The 18,998-nt window shown below is 46.1% G+C and overlaps 1 protein-coding gene across 1 annotated transcript in view; it reads left to right on the top strand.

Annotated features, from left to right (window-relative positions):
• The window catches only part of ITGB7 (integrin subunit beta 7), a 53,658-nt gene extending 35,004 nt beyond the window's left edge, over window positions 1-18,654 (top strand). The window contains exons 7-16 of the mRNA XM_048490860.1: window positions 258-416; window positions 4,321-4,416; window positions 4,492-4,581; window positions 5,542-5,682; window positions 5,809-6,002; window positions 8,228-8,445; window positions 12,529-12,745; window positions 13,669-13,874; window positions 16,380-16,540; window positions 17,722-18,654. Coding sequence (XP_048346817.1) covers window positions 258-416; window positions 4,321-4,416; window positions 4,492-4,581; window positions 5,542-5,682; window positions 5,809-6,002; window positions 8,228-8,445; window positions 12,529-12,745; window positions 13,669-13,874; window positions 16,380-16,540; window positions 17,722-17,787 — 1,548 coding nt within the window. The 3' untranslated portion in view covers window positions 17,788-18,654. The remainder of the gene's footprint in view (window positions 1-257; window positions 417-4,320; window positions 4,417-4,491; window positions 4,582-5,541; window positions 5,683-5,808; window positions 6,003-8,227; window positions 8,446-12,528; window positions 12,746-13,668; window positions 13,875-16,379; window positions 16,541-17,721) is intronic.
• Window positions 18,655-18,998: the final 344 nt, after the last annotated feature.

The following is an 18,998-nucleotide window of genomic DNA, read 5'->3' as shown; positions in this document are numbered from 1 at the left end:
GTATTACAGCTTGGTGAATTCAATGTTGCTGTTGCTACCCCCCAGCTTTGCCCTCTGTAAATTCTGCAGATTTTATCAGTTTTTGAAGGCTGTCTCAGTAGACTGACCAAATCCGACCTGTGATAATGCCTCACATTGCCTCACATTAAAAATGTGTCGATGTAAATTAAATTACTGCTCCCCCCTTCATACAAGTAATGGGGGAAGGAAGACACAACGTTTTCTCAACTGCTAATATGTAATTCCCTCCTTTCCAGGAACAGATCGGCTGGCGTGATGTGACAAGATTGCTGGTCTTCACTTCAGATGGCACTTTCCACTTGGCCGGGGATGGGAAATTGGGAGGAGTCTACATGCCCAATGATGGGCACTGTCACCTGGATGAGAATGGTCTATACACTAAAAGCTACCTCTATGTAGGTCTCCTTCAATCTTCTTGAAAAGTTTGGAGATTGATAAAGAGTTAGCTCAGCAGTACTAGACATCAGGAAATTTCGGGCATACATGGTGTAGGGAAATTTCTCCAACTGGAATTGGAAAACAACAGTTCAGCACATATGTATTGCTGCTTAGTCCTGCAAGTGTAGCAATTGGGGAGGGGATGTAGATTTGAATTCCCTTTTAGCTTAGTGGTTCTAAACGAAAGGCCAATGAAAGTGTTTAATTGTCCACTAATTAACCAATAATACATTTGACCTATCAGAAGTAATGTGTTTTAAATTCTTCTGTCCCATAAAAGTGCGAGAGAGACTCACTGAAACCCTCAGAGAGAAAATGTACTCTTGGTAACTGGAGCTAGGTATCAGTTTTACTGCTTGGCGGGCTGCCCAGAGGCCTACATACTTAGTAGCTTTACTTTCCTCACAGAAGTCAAATCATGCTACCTCATAACCCCAAGCCGATGTAATAAGCACTGCAGAACTATTATTTATATTCTTTGTATATATTTCCACACAGGATTTGAGTTGTTTTTCCACACCATGGTTACATCACTGGCCTAAGCCCTATGGGCTCTTGTACCCTAACTCATCTGAGGACCTATGTCCTTGGTCATGAAAGAGAACACAAATAAATGCTGGTGGTTGCAAACTGTGGTATGGCACTAACTTTGGTTATCACAAAAAGGCCATAGTTTTAGCAGTAAAAAATGGAGGAAGACTAAGAAGAGGGAGGGAGGGGAAAAATCTAGAGGGTGCTTTAGATTTCTTAACGAAGATTAGGCAATCAAGTTGTGCTGTTAATGGTGGGCGATATTTCAGGGATTTCTGCCTCGGCCCACCAAGACAGTTATTCAGTGGGTGGAAGCAGGCTGTCTAAAAGGAGGGGAGAATGATTGGTGTCTGTGCATGATGACATCATTTCTGGTGTGATGCAGATGTGAAACCACTACATGCACCAGGGGATGCTCTATCATTTCCTCCCAAACTCTATGGAAACCACAGAGTTTTGGGGCAAATTCTAAAGCATCCTGCTGGTATGATGCTGCTGTTTCTCCATCACACTGGATGTGACATCATTGCCCACAGATGTCAATTGCTGCCCCTGTACCCACCTCCCAACACCTCCTGGTTACCAGGAGAGACCTGGCAACCCTAAGTATGGAGCTTTAATTAAGTTATTACATTTGTTATACCACCCTCCCCTGAAGGGCTCTGGGCAGTGTACAGAAATAAAACCATTAAAAGATACAATACAATAGAACAATTAAAGCCAAAATAATTAAATACAGCATCAAGACAGAATAGAAAAACCTAACAACAGATGGCAGAGAAAAACCTCCTATCCCTCTGGGAGGGGACTGGGTGCAGTACAGCGACAGCCAGTTATGATGGTATGTAGGGATTAGCAGGGGAGACAATCAGTGACTAGCCACCCCCCACAAAGGCCCAGTGGAATAGCTCCATTTTACAGGCCCTGCGGAACTGTCCAAGGTCCCACAGGGCCCTGATGGCCGGGGGGCGGGGAGTGTTCCACCAGGCAGGGGCCAGGGCAGTAAAAGCCCTAGCCCAGGTAGAAGCTAGTCACACCACTGCGGGGCTGGGGACCACCAGCAAATTTTCCTCCACAAATTGCAGAGGCCATGTAGGGACATAAGGGGAGTGACAGTCCCTGAGGTATGAGGGCCCCAGGCTGCAAAGGGCCTTAAAGGTTAAAACCAACACCTTGAAGGTGATCTGGTATTCCACTAGGAGCCAGTGCAGTTGGCGCAGCACAGGGGAGATATGGTCCCTAATGGAGCTACCTGTGAGAAGCCGTGCCACTGCATGCTGGACCAGTTTTAATTCCCGGATCAGCCACAAGGGAAGACCCCCATAGAGCGAATTGCAATGGTCTGATCTGGAGGTGACCTTGGCATAGATCACTGTAGCCAGGTCAGCCTGGGAGACTTAGTGATGACTGTCAAGCCAGCACTGGCCACGCAATCTTTACTGAAAACCTCTTATTTGTTGGAATGGGAATCTCATAGGAGAAATTAACATCTTTTCTAGGCAAACCGCTTGCTCTTCTAACTGTGAGCAACGCCATCAAGGAGGCCCATGAGTACCTGTAATGTGACTATACCCTTAGGCTTCAACCAAATATGATAATTAGGTTGCTCTAGCTCTCCTCCTTTCAGCAATATTTAGCTTTAACCTGCATCGTGATGTTTGGGTGCAATTCATTTCCCATCAGCCAGTCATTGATGCACAGTTGGGTTGGGGAAATGCATAACATCACAATGCTACAACACAGGTAAGTCTAGCTAAGTGTTACAGGAGGAGAAAATGCAGGGATGACTTCCATGTTGGAAGTTTGGTCCATGTCTGGTATCACATTCAGTTTGTAATGTCACGAGTCCTAATTGATGTGATGTTTGGAATCCACCATAAACTGGCTTCTTTGGCCTGCTGCATATCATGCATTGAGAAGAAGTCACCATCCTGTCCATGTATTCTCCCCACCAGAGCTCAAAGCTATTCCAGGAGATGGAGAAGTGTGAATTATGTTGGGACATTCCCTTAGATTCCAAATTTCATACCTCCGTGTCAAAAAACCTTACGCTGGGATTCAGTCCTGGGATGAGAATCTCAGGATCTTCTGCTCTGACCAGAAAACAGAGGGCTCTGTTCATATTGCCTTATGTAGCTATCTGCTATTGAATCAGTTTTCCTGGCTCTATGTTGTCTACACCAGCTGGCAGCTCCTCCAGACATTCAAGAAGAGAAGGGTCTACTTTAAAACTCAGAAATGACAGGGATTGAGCATGGAATTTTCAGCATGTGTTCCATCACAGGACTTTGGTTGTTAAAGACAGCAAGTCTGGAGCTCTTCATTCATGAACATCTCAGAGTCTGTGACCAGAAGTAAAGATTCTGGTATAAATAATGCAGCCTGGACAATCCATCCATCCATCCATCCATCCATCCATCCATCCATCCATCCATCCATCCATCCATCCATCCATCCATCCATCCATCCATCCATCCATCCATCCATCCATCCATCCATCCATCCATCCATCCATCCATCCATCCATCCATCATCCATCCATCCATCCATCCTCTCATCCATCCATCCTCTCATCCATCCATCCATCCATCCATCCATCCATCCATCCATCCATCCATCCATCCATCCATCCATCCATCCATCAATTATTTGGTTTTATATACCACCCTATCCCAAAAGGGCTCAGGGCGGTGTACACACAAGCTTCACCACAAAAACAACCAGACCCAACCCCAAAAACAGGTGGAACAAATGGCTCATACAAATAAGTAATTTACAAATAAATAGCACACAGACTCCATTTGCTATAAACTATCAAAATTAAAAATCCATTAAAACAACGGTTAATGCAATAAAATTTTAAATAATAGTCAACATTATTTGTCATAATTTTCAGATAGGAGGACAGAGTGCTAGGGATTCTAGGTTCTGTCCCCCAACTCTGGGAAGGAAGGGATGCCCAATAGCAAATCGGGGTGGGGTGGCAGGGGGCTGACACCCCAGGCACCACTTTAATGTGTCATGTGGGGGTGCACTGGGCTGTCCCCCCTCCACAGGAGCTAGCAGCAGCAGCTCACCCTCTCGCCGGCTGCTTCTTCAGGCTCTCTGCCCTTCATCGTCGTACGCCCACCACCGCCCACCGCTTGCACGCACACTGCATCCTGCCCACCCGCCACCCTGGCCCCTTTAAGGCTCCAAGCCGACCAGGACATGCTGGTGCCATGCAGCCTGGTCGTGACATCGGGTGTGGGCCACTTTAACGGGGAAGAGATGGACAAAAAGGAATGGAAGGGTCTTTGTGATGCTATCCCTGCCTTCATCTCTTTGCAGGACTACCCTTCTGTCGGGCACTTGGCTGAAGTGCTGTCACAGTCTAACATCCAGCCCATATTTGCTGTGACGCGTCCCAGGATCCTTGTGTATGAGGTGAGCTAGAAGGAAAGGGCTGGACACCATCTGAAAGTGAGGAGTCTCTGGTTCACTTTTTCATTTCTTCTTCAGGAGCTGAGCAAACTCATTCCAAAGTCGGTCGTCGGGGAACTGAAGGAAGATTCCAGCAACGTGGTGCAGCTCATTATTGATGCCTACCATGTGAGGAGGAGAAAATGAGGTCACCAGAGGGGTGGGACTTTTTTGGGAGGGCAGGAAGTGGCTTGAAGGATCCCTAGAGGTCCAGGTTGAGGGAGGGCTGCTGTGGTTTAATTGTCTTGAGTCTTTCAGTATAAAAAGTATATCCAGTTTTGTCCTTTCACCGGGGGGGGAGAACCTTAGTGGAGAAAAAGCAGAAGCTGGATATGATGAAGGCAACCATGTTGATCTGTGATAGAATGACTAGATTTGAGTCCATTGGGACCTAGAGATCAACAAGATTTTTGCAGTATAAAAGTTAATGCTCCTTTTGTCCAATATCTGATGAAAGGAACATTGAGTCTCGAAAGCTTTAACTCCCAAAATCTTGGTCTCTAAGATGCTATAGGACATGAGTCTAGCTCAGGGGTCTGCAACCTGTGGCTCTCCAGATGTTCATGGACTACAATTCCCATCAGCCCCTGCCACCATGGCCAATTGCCCATGGTGGCAGGAGGGTAATGGAGTAGTCCATGAACTATCTGGCCGCAGGTCTGAACTGTTTAATAACTTATTTTAATGTTTTATTTTATTTATTTATTTCTTAAATTATTTCTTATATACCGCCCGAAGGGGACATTCCTATCCTCCCTTCCCTCCAAGAAATGAATTAGTATGCATGATCTCCCCTCTTTTGTTTCATATACAACACCCTTTTAACATAGGTTAGGCTGAGTGAGAGTGAGGGTTAAGGTTGCTTAATGAACTTCATGAGGGATTTGCATCAAAAGGCATAGGAGCTCTCTCTAAGTCCGACAATAGAAGGCCATTGCTTTCACCTCCTGCATGTGAGCTCCCAAAGGCACCTGGTGGGCCACTGCGAGTAGCAGAGAGCTGGACTAGATGGACTCTGGTCTGATCCAGCTGGCTTGTTCTTATGTTCTTATGATACATCCTGTTTTTCACCACTCATCTCCTATACAGAGCCTTTCATCCAACGTGAACTTGAAACACTCAGACCTTCCTCCTGGCATCTCAATTGCTTATGACTCGCACTGTGGCAACTCGGAAGTGTTTGGACATGGACAGAGTGGAGAATGCTCTGGCGTACAAATCAACCAGTTGGTGCGGCCTTTGCTTTGATGATGCGGTTGGCTTGAAAAGAGACCGAACCGCCTCAGTGAATGTGACCTCTGGGTAGCAATGTGTGGGGGAATCTTTCTCTGTGTCTAAATCATGCCCCTCTCACAGGTGCAGTTCACCGTAAGAATAAAAGCGACCACCTGCCTGTCTAGTACCCAGGATCTGCAACTACGAGTTCTGGGAGTGGGTGAGGAATTACAGGTTCAGCTGTCGACGGTATGCAAGTGCCAGTGTGGAGATGTCCAGCCCTACGCCTCACACTGTTCCAGTGGCCAGGGCAACCTCACCTGTGGTGTGTGCAGGTATTGGCATAGGGGAAGGGGGCAGCAGGAAAGAAGATATTCAGAGAGGTTTATCATAGGTGTTTGGGGGGGGGGGGGGGATAGTAAAGTTATAGTCAGATCTCAGAAGCTAACCTGGGTTGGTATTTGGAAGGGAGACCTCTAAGGAAGACTCTGCCGAGGAAGGCAGTGGCAAACCACCTCTTGCCTCAGAAACCCCACCAGGGGTTGCTGTAAATCAACTGCAACTTGGTGGCACTTAATACACATGCAGTGCTACATGGATACATTGGGGTCAGGAATCAGGTAGCATGTTGAAGTCATAGGCAGATTCTGCATGGACCAAAAACAGCGGTGTGAAAACAGTGTGAAAACGGTGTAAAATTGTTTAAAACAGTGTAAAAGGGTTTACACTGTTTTCACACTGCTGTTTTTGGCCGATGCAGAATCTGCCATAAGCACGACCTCACTGAATTGGTGCAAAGGCCCAGCATTCTGTTTCCAGCAGTGGCCAGCAGATGCTTCCATACAGGGGATGCAAATTATTGCTTTCCTTGTTTTCCAGAGCATCTTGTATCCAGAGGTATACTACAGTGGTGGGATCCAAAATTTTTAGTAACAGGTTCCCATGGTGGTGGGATTCAAACAGTGGTGTAGCGCCAATGTGGTGGGACATGGTGGGGGCGTGGCCAGGCATTCCAGGGGCGGGGCATTAATAATTTCTCAGTTACTGTAAAAAACTCTTACTGTAAAAAAAAAGTTCCTACTTTCCAGCTGGTATCTTTCTGTCCATAATTCAAACTCATTATAGCAAGTCCTATCGTCTACTGCCAACAGAAACAACTACTTCTCCTCTAATTGACTGCCTGTCAAATACTTAATACTTTCAAATACTTAATTTTGTTTCTAGAAATCAAAAGAAGGATACTTTCCTTAAACCAGGAACTTTACCATATTTCTAAAACATGTTTTTAAAACAGCCCAACAGGGAGAATTATCCCGTTTTCTACCTTTGCTAACCAGCCACATAGGAAACAACAGGACTTTATGATTTTTGGACCTAATGGAATTTCTAATGGAAAAGCAGACCCAATTAGTAACCCCCTCTCGGCACATACAAATAATTAGTAACCCACTCTTGGGAACTGGTGAGAACCTGCTGGATTCCACCTCTGGGTATACACACCTCTGAACATGGAGCTTCTCATGGCTAGTAGCCATTGCTAGACCCATCCAGTTCAGGAATTTGCCTCATCTCCTTTTGGTGGTGGTGGAAAGTGCCATCAAGTTGCAGCTGATCATGGCACCCCTTCATGGAGTTTTCAATGCAAGAGAAGAACAGAGTGGCGCTATTGCCTGCCTCTGTGTAAGGACCCTGGACTGTGTTCTCTCATTTAAGTACTAGAAGAAGAAGAGTTTGGATTTATATGTCAATTTTCTCAACTGTAAGGAGTCTCAAAGGGACTTACAAACTCCTTCCCTTCCTTTCCCCACAACAGACACCTAGGTGGGGCTGAGATAGTTCTGAGAGAACTGTGACTAGCCCAAGGTCACCCAGCAGGTTTCATATGGAGGAGAGGGGAAAACAAACCCAATTCACCAGATGAGAGTCCACCACTTATGTGGAGGAGTGGGCAATCAAACCTGGTTCTTCAGATTAGAGTCCATTGCTCTTAACCACTCCACATTGGCTCTTCAGAGACTCACCTTGCTTAGCTTTGGAGATCCTTTTAATGCTATCTAAATCAATGGCCCTGATAGCATTTTATGGCAGCACATTCCAGGAGTTCATGAGTTGTGTGAAAAAGGACTTCCTGAAATTCCTGCCAGTGAATTCCTAGAATCATAGAGTTGGAAGAGACCACAAGGGCCATCAAGTCCAACCCCCTGCCATGCAGGAATACACAAAGTATTCTGAAAGAGGGGAAATGAATCCTCTTCACCCAAGGCTTCCACACCATTTGTAGCTTCAGAAAACCTCTGTCAGGCCCTCCCTCCCAAAAAAGTTTCATTACATGTTAATCTTTTCTTGAGGGGAAGGTAATTCAACATCCCTATTTGTTGTGCTGCGCTTCAGGGCGGGAGAAGGCTGTTAATGGGGGAGAAGAAAAACATGCAAAATCTCTGGGGAGGGGAAGAAGCAGAGTGCCTCATCAGTTCAGGGGGTCACATGAAGGGTCTGAAGTAGCAAGTCCACCGCAGAATGCAGCAGCGATGAGTCACTGTGCCCTTTCCCCACGCCCCAGTTGTCAGGAGGGGCAAAGAGGCCGTCTCTGCGAGTGCAAGGAAGAGGAACTTGATGACCCAGAAGCCAGGTGCCATGATGGAAACAGCACTGGTCCCGTGTGCGGCGGCAAAGGCCGGTGCGTGTGTGGAAAATGCCAGTGCAACGCCCATGCCAGCGGCCCCCTTTGCAAGTGTGACAACACCAGCTGCGAAAGACACAATGGGCAGCTCTGCGCAGGTAAACTGTGATGCCTTCTAATGGGAAGATTGCCAACTTTAACTGGGCAGATCCTAAAGCAAGACAGCCATTTTCTGCGTGAATGGGACATGGGCACTGAAGAATTTACATGTAACCACAGCTCAGTCATGGATTTGACCCAGACTAAGTTTTTCTGCTCGTGCAAGGCTTCCCGTCTTCATCTTCCTGCCACAGTCCATAGCCCACTGATCTCTGCAAAATGCTGCTTGGGGAGCACTCAGGAACAGCACAAAAGGTTAATTGAGGTTCCTTCATTTCCCTTGATGATGCTGAAGTTAGATTGCATCTATAACTGGAATACTTAGTTCTGAGAATTCATTTGAGTGCCCTACGTTCCTTATCAAACAATGGCTTGGGAGATGTATTCATCAATTTCTTCGAATTAGCATTTATACTATTCAAAGCCCCCTGGATTTCTCCATTTGCTCATATTCATTGAGGCACGCAGCCATCCCCGCTCTTCTTAGAAATCTTTGTGATATTTCATGTAAGGGCATGTAAACAATTTAGTCATACCCTTCTCCATCCTCAGATTCAATTTGGAACTAGGAATATTATGACAGGTTCTGACAGGCCCTCAAATTGCTGGTCTAACCGGAGCTGATTCAAAGTGACCCTACATTTCATATGAAGGGGCCACTGTCATAATAGGAGGAGACCTCAAAGAAGGCTAATAATTGAAACATATTTTAGTTATAATAATATAATCATTTGTACTCCTTCTGTCATTTGACCAGTATGTATAATCCAGAGGATGATCACCTAGGACTGAACCATTTAGTATATATAAAGCCAACTTGAAAGTCTACTAAGCAAAGGCGGAGCGCTCACGGGGTCATGTAGGGTCACATGTTCCCTGGGCACATGCCAGCTGATCATGTGGGGGGTGGAGAATCACCCCCACACCTCTCCCCTCGATCCAGCCCTGCCAGGCTGCTCCTTCCAAGCTAGCCAGAGGCCTCCCACCTGACCCTAAGTGAGCAAGCCTGGCTGGGGATTTTGGCCACCGGGTGAGTAAAGTGGGGCACTTTAGCTAAGGTGATCGCAGGGGGGGGCAGGGGGGCACCTGGAGCAGGTGTTGCCCCAGACACCATTCCCTCCCCCCCCCACGCCTCTGCAAACTGAGCAAACAAAAATCCAGTGTTATGTTTAGAGCAGGGGTCTGCAACCTGCAGCTCTCCAGATGTTCATGGACTTCAATTCCCATCAGCCCCTGCCACCATGGCCAATTGCCCATGCTGGCAGGGACTGATGGGATTTGTAGTCCATCAACATCTGGAGAGCCACAGGTTGCAGACCCCTGGTTTAGAGTCTTTAAATGGTCTTCAGTATGGCAAAACTAAATTCCCACAGTCAGGTAAACACATCTTATGTCTGACATATAGTATGAGACCATCAGGACCACCCTAGCATTAAAATCACCCTTCAAAATGACTAATGGATGATTATTTAGCAATTTCCCTACATAGGTTTCAAGCCCCCACCCCCAGTCTGATTTAGCTGGAGGCTTTAGCTGGAGGCATGCAAACATTTCCTAACTAACACATTATTTGCTAGAACTACAAAACTACTGCTGTAGCAACATGTCCTTAATGGCAAAGTTGTACAATCGCTACCATAACTTTGTGGATATTAAAAAAAGCCTGACCCCCTTTAGCTTGGCTTTGTGTAGATGCCTCAGCAGGCAAAGCAAAAAATGTATAGCCATCTAATCAAGGTAACTCTAGCAGCAAGTTTCTTTTATCAAGATTAAATCAAAGCAGTGGCATAGACCCCAGGGGGTGGGGGGTGGCATCTTGCACCGGGGGCGCGCTGGTGTGGAGGTGTGGTGGGGGCGTTCTGGGGCAGGGGCAGGCAGGGGCATGGCAGCGGCACAGGGCACATATGTGCCCCCAGGCGCAGTTCCCCCTCACTATGGCTCTGAACAGTGGTGGGATCCAAACATGTTAGTAACAGGTTCCCATGGTGGTGGGATTCAAACAGTGGCATAGCGCCAGTGGGGCAGGGCGGGGCACGACGGGGGCATAGCCCAGGGGCTCCAGGGGCGGAGCATTAATAATTTCTCTGTTACTGTAAAAAACTCTTACTGTAAAAAAAAAGTTCCTAATTTCCAGCTGGTATCTTTCTGTCCATAATTTAAACTCATTATAGCAAGTCCTATCATCTACTGCCAACAGAAACAACTACTTCTCCTCTAATTGACTGCTTGTCAAATACTCTCGGCACACACAAATAATTAGTAACCCACTCTCGGAAACTGGTGAGAACCTGCTGGATCCCACCTCTGGCTCTGAATCAAAGCTAGACAAGTAATGATAAGTGGTTGAATTAGATGGTCCACAAACCCAACTGATAACATTCCAGGATAAGAATAGTAACTTCTAGCTGTTGGAAGAAGGACTTTTTGAGACTGACTTTGTCAGTCAATCCAGGATGATGAGATCCAGTTGGCCCAATACATCATTAAAATACATCTGTTCCATATAAAACAACCATTCAATCTGAAAAGAATGGGGCAACATCGATGCCATGGGAACAACTCAGACAAGCAGTTAAGTTGAAAAACTCTTCTCAGTTCTGGAGTTTGGTCACCAATTGCCCCCAGATTCCTTCTTCATACACAACAATTCTATCAAAATTGTGGGACTCTCACTTTAAAAGTGTCTATTCCGCTTTTGAGTTGGACTTGCCACAACTGGCCAGTTTTGAATCGATTGAAAAAATCCTGATATGGCCAGAAGTTTAACCATCTGAAATAAGGAGTGCTATTGAAACTCTAAGGCAGCGGTTCTCAATCTGTGGGTTGCAACCCCTTTGGGGGTCGAACGACCCTTTCACAGGGGTCACCTAAGACTCTCTGCATCAGTGTTCTCCATCTGTTAAATGGATAAATGTTAGGGTTGGGGGTCACCACAACATGAGGAACTGTATTAAAGGGTTGCAGCATTGGGAAGGTTGAGAACCACTGCACTAAGGCCTGAAAAAGCTCCTGGCATTGATTTAATACTGCCAGAAGAGGAACTTGGATTGGTGGGACCTGGTTTATTTATTTATTTACATTTGCATTTATACCTTGCCCTCCCCAATAGGGCTCAGGGCGGTGAACAACAACAACATAATAAAACATCATTAAAACCATTAAAATATTAATGTTAAAACAGTGATAGATGGCATCAAAAACCCACTTCAACTACCATTACCCATGGTAGGCCAATTATGGTGCCTGTCAGGCTGGCTAGATGGAAAAGCCTGGCGGTTCTGTTCAGTTTGTTTACAATAATTTGTTTACAATAATTGACAGAACCGAAAGACTGTAAAAAGGATGGGAGGGAATAATCGTAGTACTCAGACATATAAGAACAAATAGGAACAAATCAGACATATAGGAACAAATCAGTCAACTACAGGCTAAGTTTTCTTAGTACAAGTAAACTTCATGTGAGGCTTTTACAGTGGAAACTTACAGATTGGTTTGGACAAGGAAGGCAACTTTCTAGCTGAGGAACAAGGAGGGTTCAGAGAGGGACATTTTATGATCATTGTATGATTCTTGATCACATAATAGCAAAATACTCTTCTAATGCCACAGTGTTGCTCTATGCAGCATTTATAGATTTTAAATTTGCATGTAACTAGATGTAATTCAGAAATGTGCTGACCTGTACAGTGTAATCCATCTGCATTTATTTCTGGTCAATGAATGAATGTGTTATAATCAATACATTTGATTTGATTTGAATTTGATTTATTCAGGGGGCTGTGGCAAGAAGACGGAATTGATGGAAATTATATCTCCCCTGCCATTAATGGCACATTTAGTCTGGATACAAACTATGGTTTTAAAAGTAGACCGCTATAATATTGCAGTGGAGGCAAAGTGCAGAATGGGTACAGAATCCAGCCTCCTCTGAGTTTTCAGTGCAGATAAGTTTGCAAGATTGTAATCAATGTATACTACAACCTCAAAATTAAAAAAAAAAACACAACCCAGAATTTGTGAGCAGGATAATTCTGTTGCACAGGAAAATGTTGGTAGTGATAAACATCTCCCCCTGCTGATAGGTAATGGACAGTGCAGGTGTGGCATTTGTGAGTGTCAGAGCAACTACACCGGCAGCGCATGCGAGTGCAGTCTGGACACCAGTGAATGCGTGCAGGATGGTGCCATATGCAGCGGTCACGGGCACTGTGTCTGCAATAGATGCCAGTGTGAGGCTGGCTGGCTTGGCAGCTACTGCAGCCACTGTGCAGAGTGCCGAACAGCTTGTGAGCAACACAGGTAAGGCTGCGACGTGATCTGGGAGAACAAGTACAAGCGGGCAGAGGAAGGGCAATGCAAAGGGTGGCTGAGGCTTAGCAGGTGCCTGTCTGACCTGCCTTGAAATCAGGGGCGTACCACCCAGGGGGACATATGGAGTCAAGTGTCTCTGGGCTGTGGCCATTTGATCATGTGGGGACGGAAAATCGCCCCCACACACCGCCTCCTTTCCCCCGGGTCCATGCACAGACTTCAAGACCTGGCACAAAAAATGTTGTTTGGTCATGGTGGGGGAGGGCGGCTGCCCATACGGGGGAAGGGGGGGCAGAAAACTCAGATTTTGCACCGGGCTACATTTTCCCTAGATACACCTCTGCTTGAAATGGTCATGGGGAATACTGTACCATCACAATTAGAGAGGACAGTGAGGCATCTCGGATGAATGCTTTGCTTACTGGGAGTTCAAAATGAACAGTGTAAAAATAAATATGTATACGCTCTAGGAAAATCCTCCATGTTCCATCACGGCAGCTACCAGTGTCAAGAGATATGGAAACTGGAGAAGCCAAATGTGCCCGGGGGCCCTTCAAGCCAGTAGAGGCAACTCCTCTTATCTTTTTGGCATTCCTCAAGATCTGATACCCTAAGCTGTCCAGCTGTCAGGGCAGTCCTGTGAGTGGCTATGAGCCCCTCACCCCACCCCAGTCCTCTGTTTGCAGTACTTCTCTGAAAAAGTAACCAGCATTAAGATCAACTTAGCCTCTCTCAGGAGGGAGCTCTATGACTAGGGGGCCACCAATGAAAAGGCCTTTCTTATGCACCCAGATGCATCTGCTTGTTGCATGGCAAAAGTGAAGGGCGTCAAGGGGTGGGAGAGCTCCTGGCAGGCAGAATGGAGCAGAACACTAGAGCAAAAGATATGAACTCCTTTTGCTTCTTGGCAGGGACTGTGCTGAGTGCAAAGCCTTCGGGACAGGCCCCCTGAGTGGAAACTGCAGCATTTCTTGCAATCAGACGATGAGGGCGTTTTCGGCACCTGCTGTGGATGAGAAATGGTGCAAAATGACAGCAGAAGATGGCAACCTGCTCATCTACCTCGTGGAGAAGGACGAGACGGGTAGTATCACTCTGACTGTCAGCAGCCAAGAGGGTGAGCAGCAGGAAAGTGGAAGAAGCAGGGCTGAGGGATCAAGAAGCATTTTAAGGGAGGGTGGGCAGACCAGGTGCAGGTGTAACATAGGCTGGTACTATTGAGTCTTTCCAGGGTCTAGGTAAGATGCAGCCAGGGCTTGAGGTGTGCAGTTTGATCCAGCATGGTGTAGTGGTTAAGAGCAGGTGCATTCTAATCTGGAGAACCAGGTTTGATTCCCTGCTCTGCCACTTGAACTGTGGAGGCTTATCTGGTGAACCAGATTAGCCTGTGCAACACATGCCAGCTGGGTGACCTTGGACTAGTCACAGTTCTTCAGAGCTCTCTCAGCCCCAACCACCTCACAGGGTGTTTGTTGTGGGGGATGGGGGAGAGGAGATTGTAAGTTTCTTTGAGTCTCCTTACAGGCGGGAAACAGGGGGAAAGGGGGGATATAAATCCAAACTTTCCTTCTTCATCTTTCATCCCACGCTACTCTCTTTCCAAGTCTAGCAAGAGATCTCTGGACCTTCTGGCTTTGAAGCCAGGATAAATGCAGAGATTCATCTCCACATACTGACATGTCTTCAAACTGATGTCCATCCACAATCCTACTGAACTGGTTGCAGCGGCAGATTGGATGCACATTTGGCTGCTGCAATACTAGATGGAGCAGGGCCCCCTATCCCCAGCCTTTGCTTTCTCCAGTGTTGGCATTTCAGTTGCAACCTCCTCATGCCAGCACCATTTTGTCATTTTCTTTATTTACTTAAATCATCCTGTAAAATATCAGAGACAAGGGTGGAATTATACAGTTGACCTCTACCCATTTCCATGCTTCTCCTATTTTGGAGATCTAATCAGGTGCCCTTGCTCTTATGGCTAAGAGCCAGTGTAGTATAGTGGTTAAGAGCAGATGCACTCTAACCCGGAGAACCAGGTTTGATTCCCTGCTCTGCCACTTGAGCTGTGGAGGTTTATCTGGTGAACCAGATTAGTTTGTGCACTCCAACACACGCCAGCTGGGTGACCTTGGGCTAGTCACAGTTCTTCGGAGCTCCCTCAGCCCCACCCATCTCACAGGGTGTTTGCTGGGGGTTGAGGAGAGGGTCAGGAGATTGTAAGCCCCTTTGAGTCTTGTTACAGGAGAGAAAGGGGGGATATAAATCCAGACTCTTCTTCTCTAGGATTGATAGGTTTGCAGATTTGCCTTTTCCTTGCCCTGGGCCCCTACAGAGGTCAGCAGCACCATGGACACCAACCTGGAACCACTGTCTTGCACCTGCCAGACACTGGTAGCCATCCCATCAGGGGGAACATGGCCAAGGCAAAGCTTACTTAAGCAAGATCCAAATGGGATTGCACTGGATCCTGGTCCATTTCAGGAATACTGAGCAGGCTGAGCAAAAGCCAGGCCACCCAACTTGACCAACACATGTTTTCCCTTCAGGAGAGCTCAATCATATGTTTGTCTCCTAACACTTGTGGGCTTTCATTAAAGGCAAACCACAGGCATGCCTGGACCTCAGCCCAGAGAGGCCCAAGTTTTCAGCATTTAGCACCAGTGATGCATGAACAGAGAAGGTATTTAGCGACACCATCTCCTTCCCCTAAGTTTCACATAACCCCTCGTTCCCCGCACAAATGTAGCCATTTCATGGTGTGTGTAAAATGCTGTCAAGTCGCAGCTGACTCATGAAAACCCAAAGGCAAGAGACTAAAAGAGGTGGTTTGCCATTGCCTTCCTCTGCATAGCCGTCTCCCATCCACTTACTGACTAGGATCGGCCCTGCTTAGTTTCTGACATCTGGCAACATCGGGCCATCCTGGTCAGGGCAGCAATTTCATTAGCACAGATGATTTATTAAAACATTTATACTCCACCTTTCCTTGTGCTTCAAGATTGCATATACACATGTTCCCCTTTAAAAAAAAATCTCATTGCATTCTAAAATGGTGCCACACATTTGCTATTCTGTATACTTGGCTTTCCCATGACTGCACAGTTTCAGAATGCAAAAGCCAACCTGGTGTAGTGGTTAGGAGCGGTGAACTCTAATCTGGAGAACTGGGTTTGTTCCCCCACTCCTCCACATGGAGCCTGCTGGGTGACCTTGGGATAGTTGCAGTTCTCTCAGAACTCTCTCAGCCCCACCTTCCTCACAAGGTGTCTGTTGTGGGGAGAAGGGAGGGAGTTTCTAAGCCACTTTGAGTCTCCATAAAGGTAGAGAAACGTGGGGCATAAAAACCATCTCTTTTCACCTTCTGCTACATGAATGCCCTCTTTTTTCCATTCACAGATTCATAAATCTCCGTGTCCACAAAAAGCTAGATTGGCAGAAAGTTCATTGAGGTCTGATGCTCTAGTTTTCTAGGGGAAGGGAACTTTAGGCTCTGCTTACATTTTGAACGGTTAAATCCCAAAAAGGCAATCCCAATCAAGCAAATTACTTTCAAGTGTCTTGGACGGGCGCTGGGTTGCCTCTTTTCAGGCATCACACCTTATCCCTCTTTATCCACTCACAGGTACTACTGACCAGAAACTCAGACTGGTCCTGGGTTTGGTGCTGGGCCCCGTGGCTTTTGCGGTGCTTTTCGTTGTGCTGTGCTGTGTTGTCACGGAGATCTATAACCGAAGGGAGGTCAAGCGCTTCGAGGAGGAGTGCAGACGGGCTAAGGGAAAGGAGGTAACTTTGACTTCCTTGACAGTAGGCCAGACAGTCCAGGCACCTGGCCTTGAGAGCCAGCGTGGTGTAGTGGTTAAAAGCTGGAGAACCGGGTTTGATTCCCCGCTCTGCCACTTGAGCTGTGGAGGTTTATTTGGTGAATTAGATTAGCTTGTGCACTCCAACACATGCCGGCTGGGTGACCTTGGGCTAGTCACAGTTCTTCTGAGCTCTCTCAGCCCCACCTACCTCACAGGGTGTTTGTTGGTAGTGGGGAAGGGAAAGGAGTTTGTAAGCCTTTTTGAGTCTCCTTACAGGACAGAAAGGGGGGTATATAAATCCAACTCTTCTCCTTCGTTTGTAGGTGGTGAACAGTAGGTCAGTGTAGCTACACCCCCACCCCCTACTACATTGTCCATCCAGCCAGGCTGTTTCTTCATGCCCAAATGTTAAACCTAGACCCCCTTCCAACAAGCAGAAATCTAGAATTCTGTAACTTGGAGCCCAGCTAGCAGAATTAGATATAGTTGGGGGGTTGATTTGTGAATAAAACCAAACAAACGAGACTCAAGCATCTCGTTCTGCTAATGGATAAAATTTGTGCATTGTAATGCAGCTCAAAAAAAACCCCCATACTGAGAACACACCTTTGGAGAATTTGGAATAACATCCTAGTCTCCCGAGGTGCTCTTTTAACAAGACAGGGCCTTGCATTGTCTTTGTCCCTGTTATGTGTCAATCTGAGCAATGCAGCTCCAAATTTTATTTTAAGTCCCATATAGGTTTATAGGCACAAAGCCCCAAAAATGACGAGCTTGCACTCTCGGCTCTGGGAGACAAAATAAAAAGATAGAAAACAAACCTATCCACTGTACTCTCCAATTGTATTGCATCCTCCAGCGTGGTGTGGTTAAGAGCAGGTGCACTCTAATCTGGAGAACCTGGTTCGATTCCCCTCTCTGCCACTTGAGCTGTGGAGGCTTATCTTGTGCACTCCAACACATACCAGCTGGGTGACCTTGGGCTTGTCACAGTTCTTCGGAGCTCTCTCATAGGGTGTTTGTTGTTGGGCGGGGGGGGGGGGGAAGGGAAAGGAGATTGTCAGCCCTTTTGAGTCTCCTTACAGGAGAGAAAGGGGGGATGTAAATCCAAACTTTTCTTCTTTGCCTCCAATATTGATTTCTTCCTGCTTCCCCCTTCAGGTGAACAATCCACTCTTCCGGCAAGCTACCACCACAGTTGTAAACCCCAAGTACAGGAAAGACTGATGCACTGACTGGAAGGGGGGGAAAAACCCACTCTGAAACACATTTATTCGTAGCAGCCCGATTGACGTTGGCGAAACTATGGAAGACAGACCAAATCCCAACTTTAGATGACTGAGAAACAAAAGTGAATTATTACTATATAACGGACAAGAGCCTCCACCGAATGAAATTATTCAAAGCAGAAGCTTTTAACGACAACTGGCAAAAATGGACTGAATATATAAGCAATGAACTTATTATTATATACCCGGTGGACTATTAATTTTATTTGTAAGCTGCTAGCGCAATGTATTGGATGGATTTTTGTTGTTATCGAGTGTAGTAGTTAGTTGGAATTTATAACTATGATTAAGTTAATGTGCTAGTATAGGACAGAATTAGTTGGAGCATGTTTTGTTTTAATCTATTATAAATTTTTGTTATAAAGGACCAGACTGCAAAAGCAGTCTGTGGTACCAGGAGGAAGCTCATACATTTAGACATGACTCAACATGATAGATGGTACTCGGATAAGGAGTACCAAAATCTCTTTTAATAACCTTTTATTTCTTATCTTGTAAGCTTTACCTGACTCTATTTTTAGTCTCTCCGCCCCCCCCCCCCCCTTTCTCTATATTACTGGATTTCCAATCCTTTGACCGGACTGTTTAATACAAGGAATTTTGATGCTTAAAATTAATAATGAAATTTTCCCCGTAGGGGAAACCTAATAGATTCTGACAGTTATGTGACAAAGTTATGTGACAATGTTATGGAAGACAGAAATTGGTGGACAATACTATTCTTTTTTTCCCCTTTTCTTTCTTCCTTATCTTTCCTTGTGAAACTTCCTACCGACAAATTGTTTATTATGGAAGACTAAAGCCAGTCATGATTATTGTTTTCCTTGTTATTCTTATATGAAAGGTTAATCTTAAAGGACTGGAGAGATCTTCGCACAGGGTCCCATCGCACAGGGTTCTTGTGAAGATAAAGGAGGATAGCCCCAGTGGTTTGCCACTGTCAATTAAGGAAATGTTAGATCACAGTCACAGCACAAACATACAAAAGCACAAATAATGAATTTCTCTTCTCAGTAAGCTACCTGAACTGTGGTTCTGTGAAAGGGGCTCCAGCAGACATCTTCATGCTCCCGTCTCATCAAAACGATTATTGGGGGGCGGGGGAAGTCAATGTTTAACTGGAGCTTAACCAACGTAAGAGGGCAGTGT

Source organism: Sphaerodactylus townsendi, linkage group LG03 (genome assembly GCF_021028975.2).
Source record: "Sphaerodactylus townsendi isolate TG3544 linkage group LG03, MPM_Stown_v2.3, whole genome shotgun sequence".
NCBI classification, from domain to species: domain Eukaryota; kingdom Metazoa; phylum Chordata; class Lepidosauria; order Squamata; family Sphaerodactylidae; genus Sphaerodactylus; species Sphaerodactylus townsendi.
Note: the sequence above shows the minus strand (reverse complement) of the source record. Positions and strands in the feature narration are given on the sequence as shown.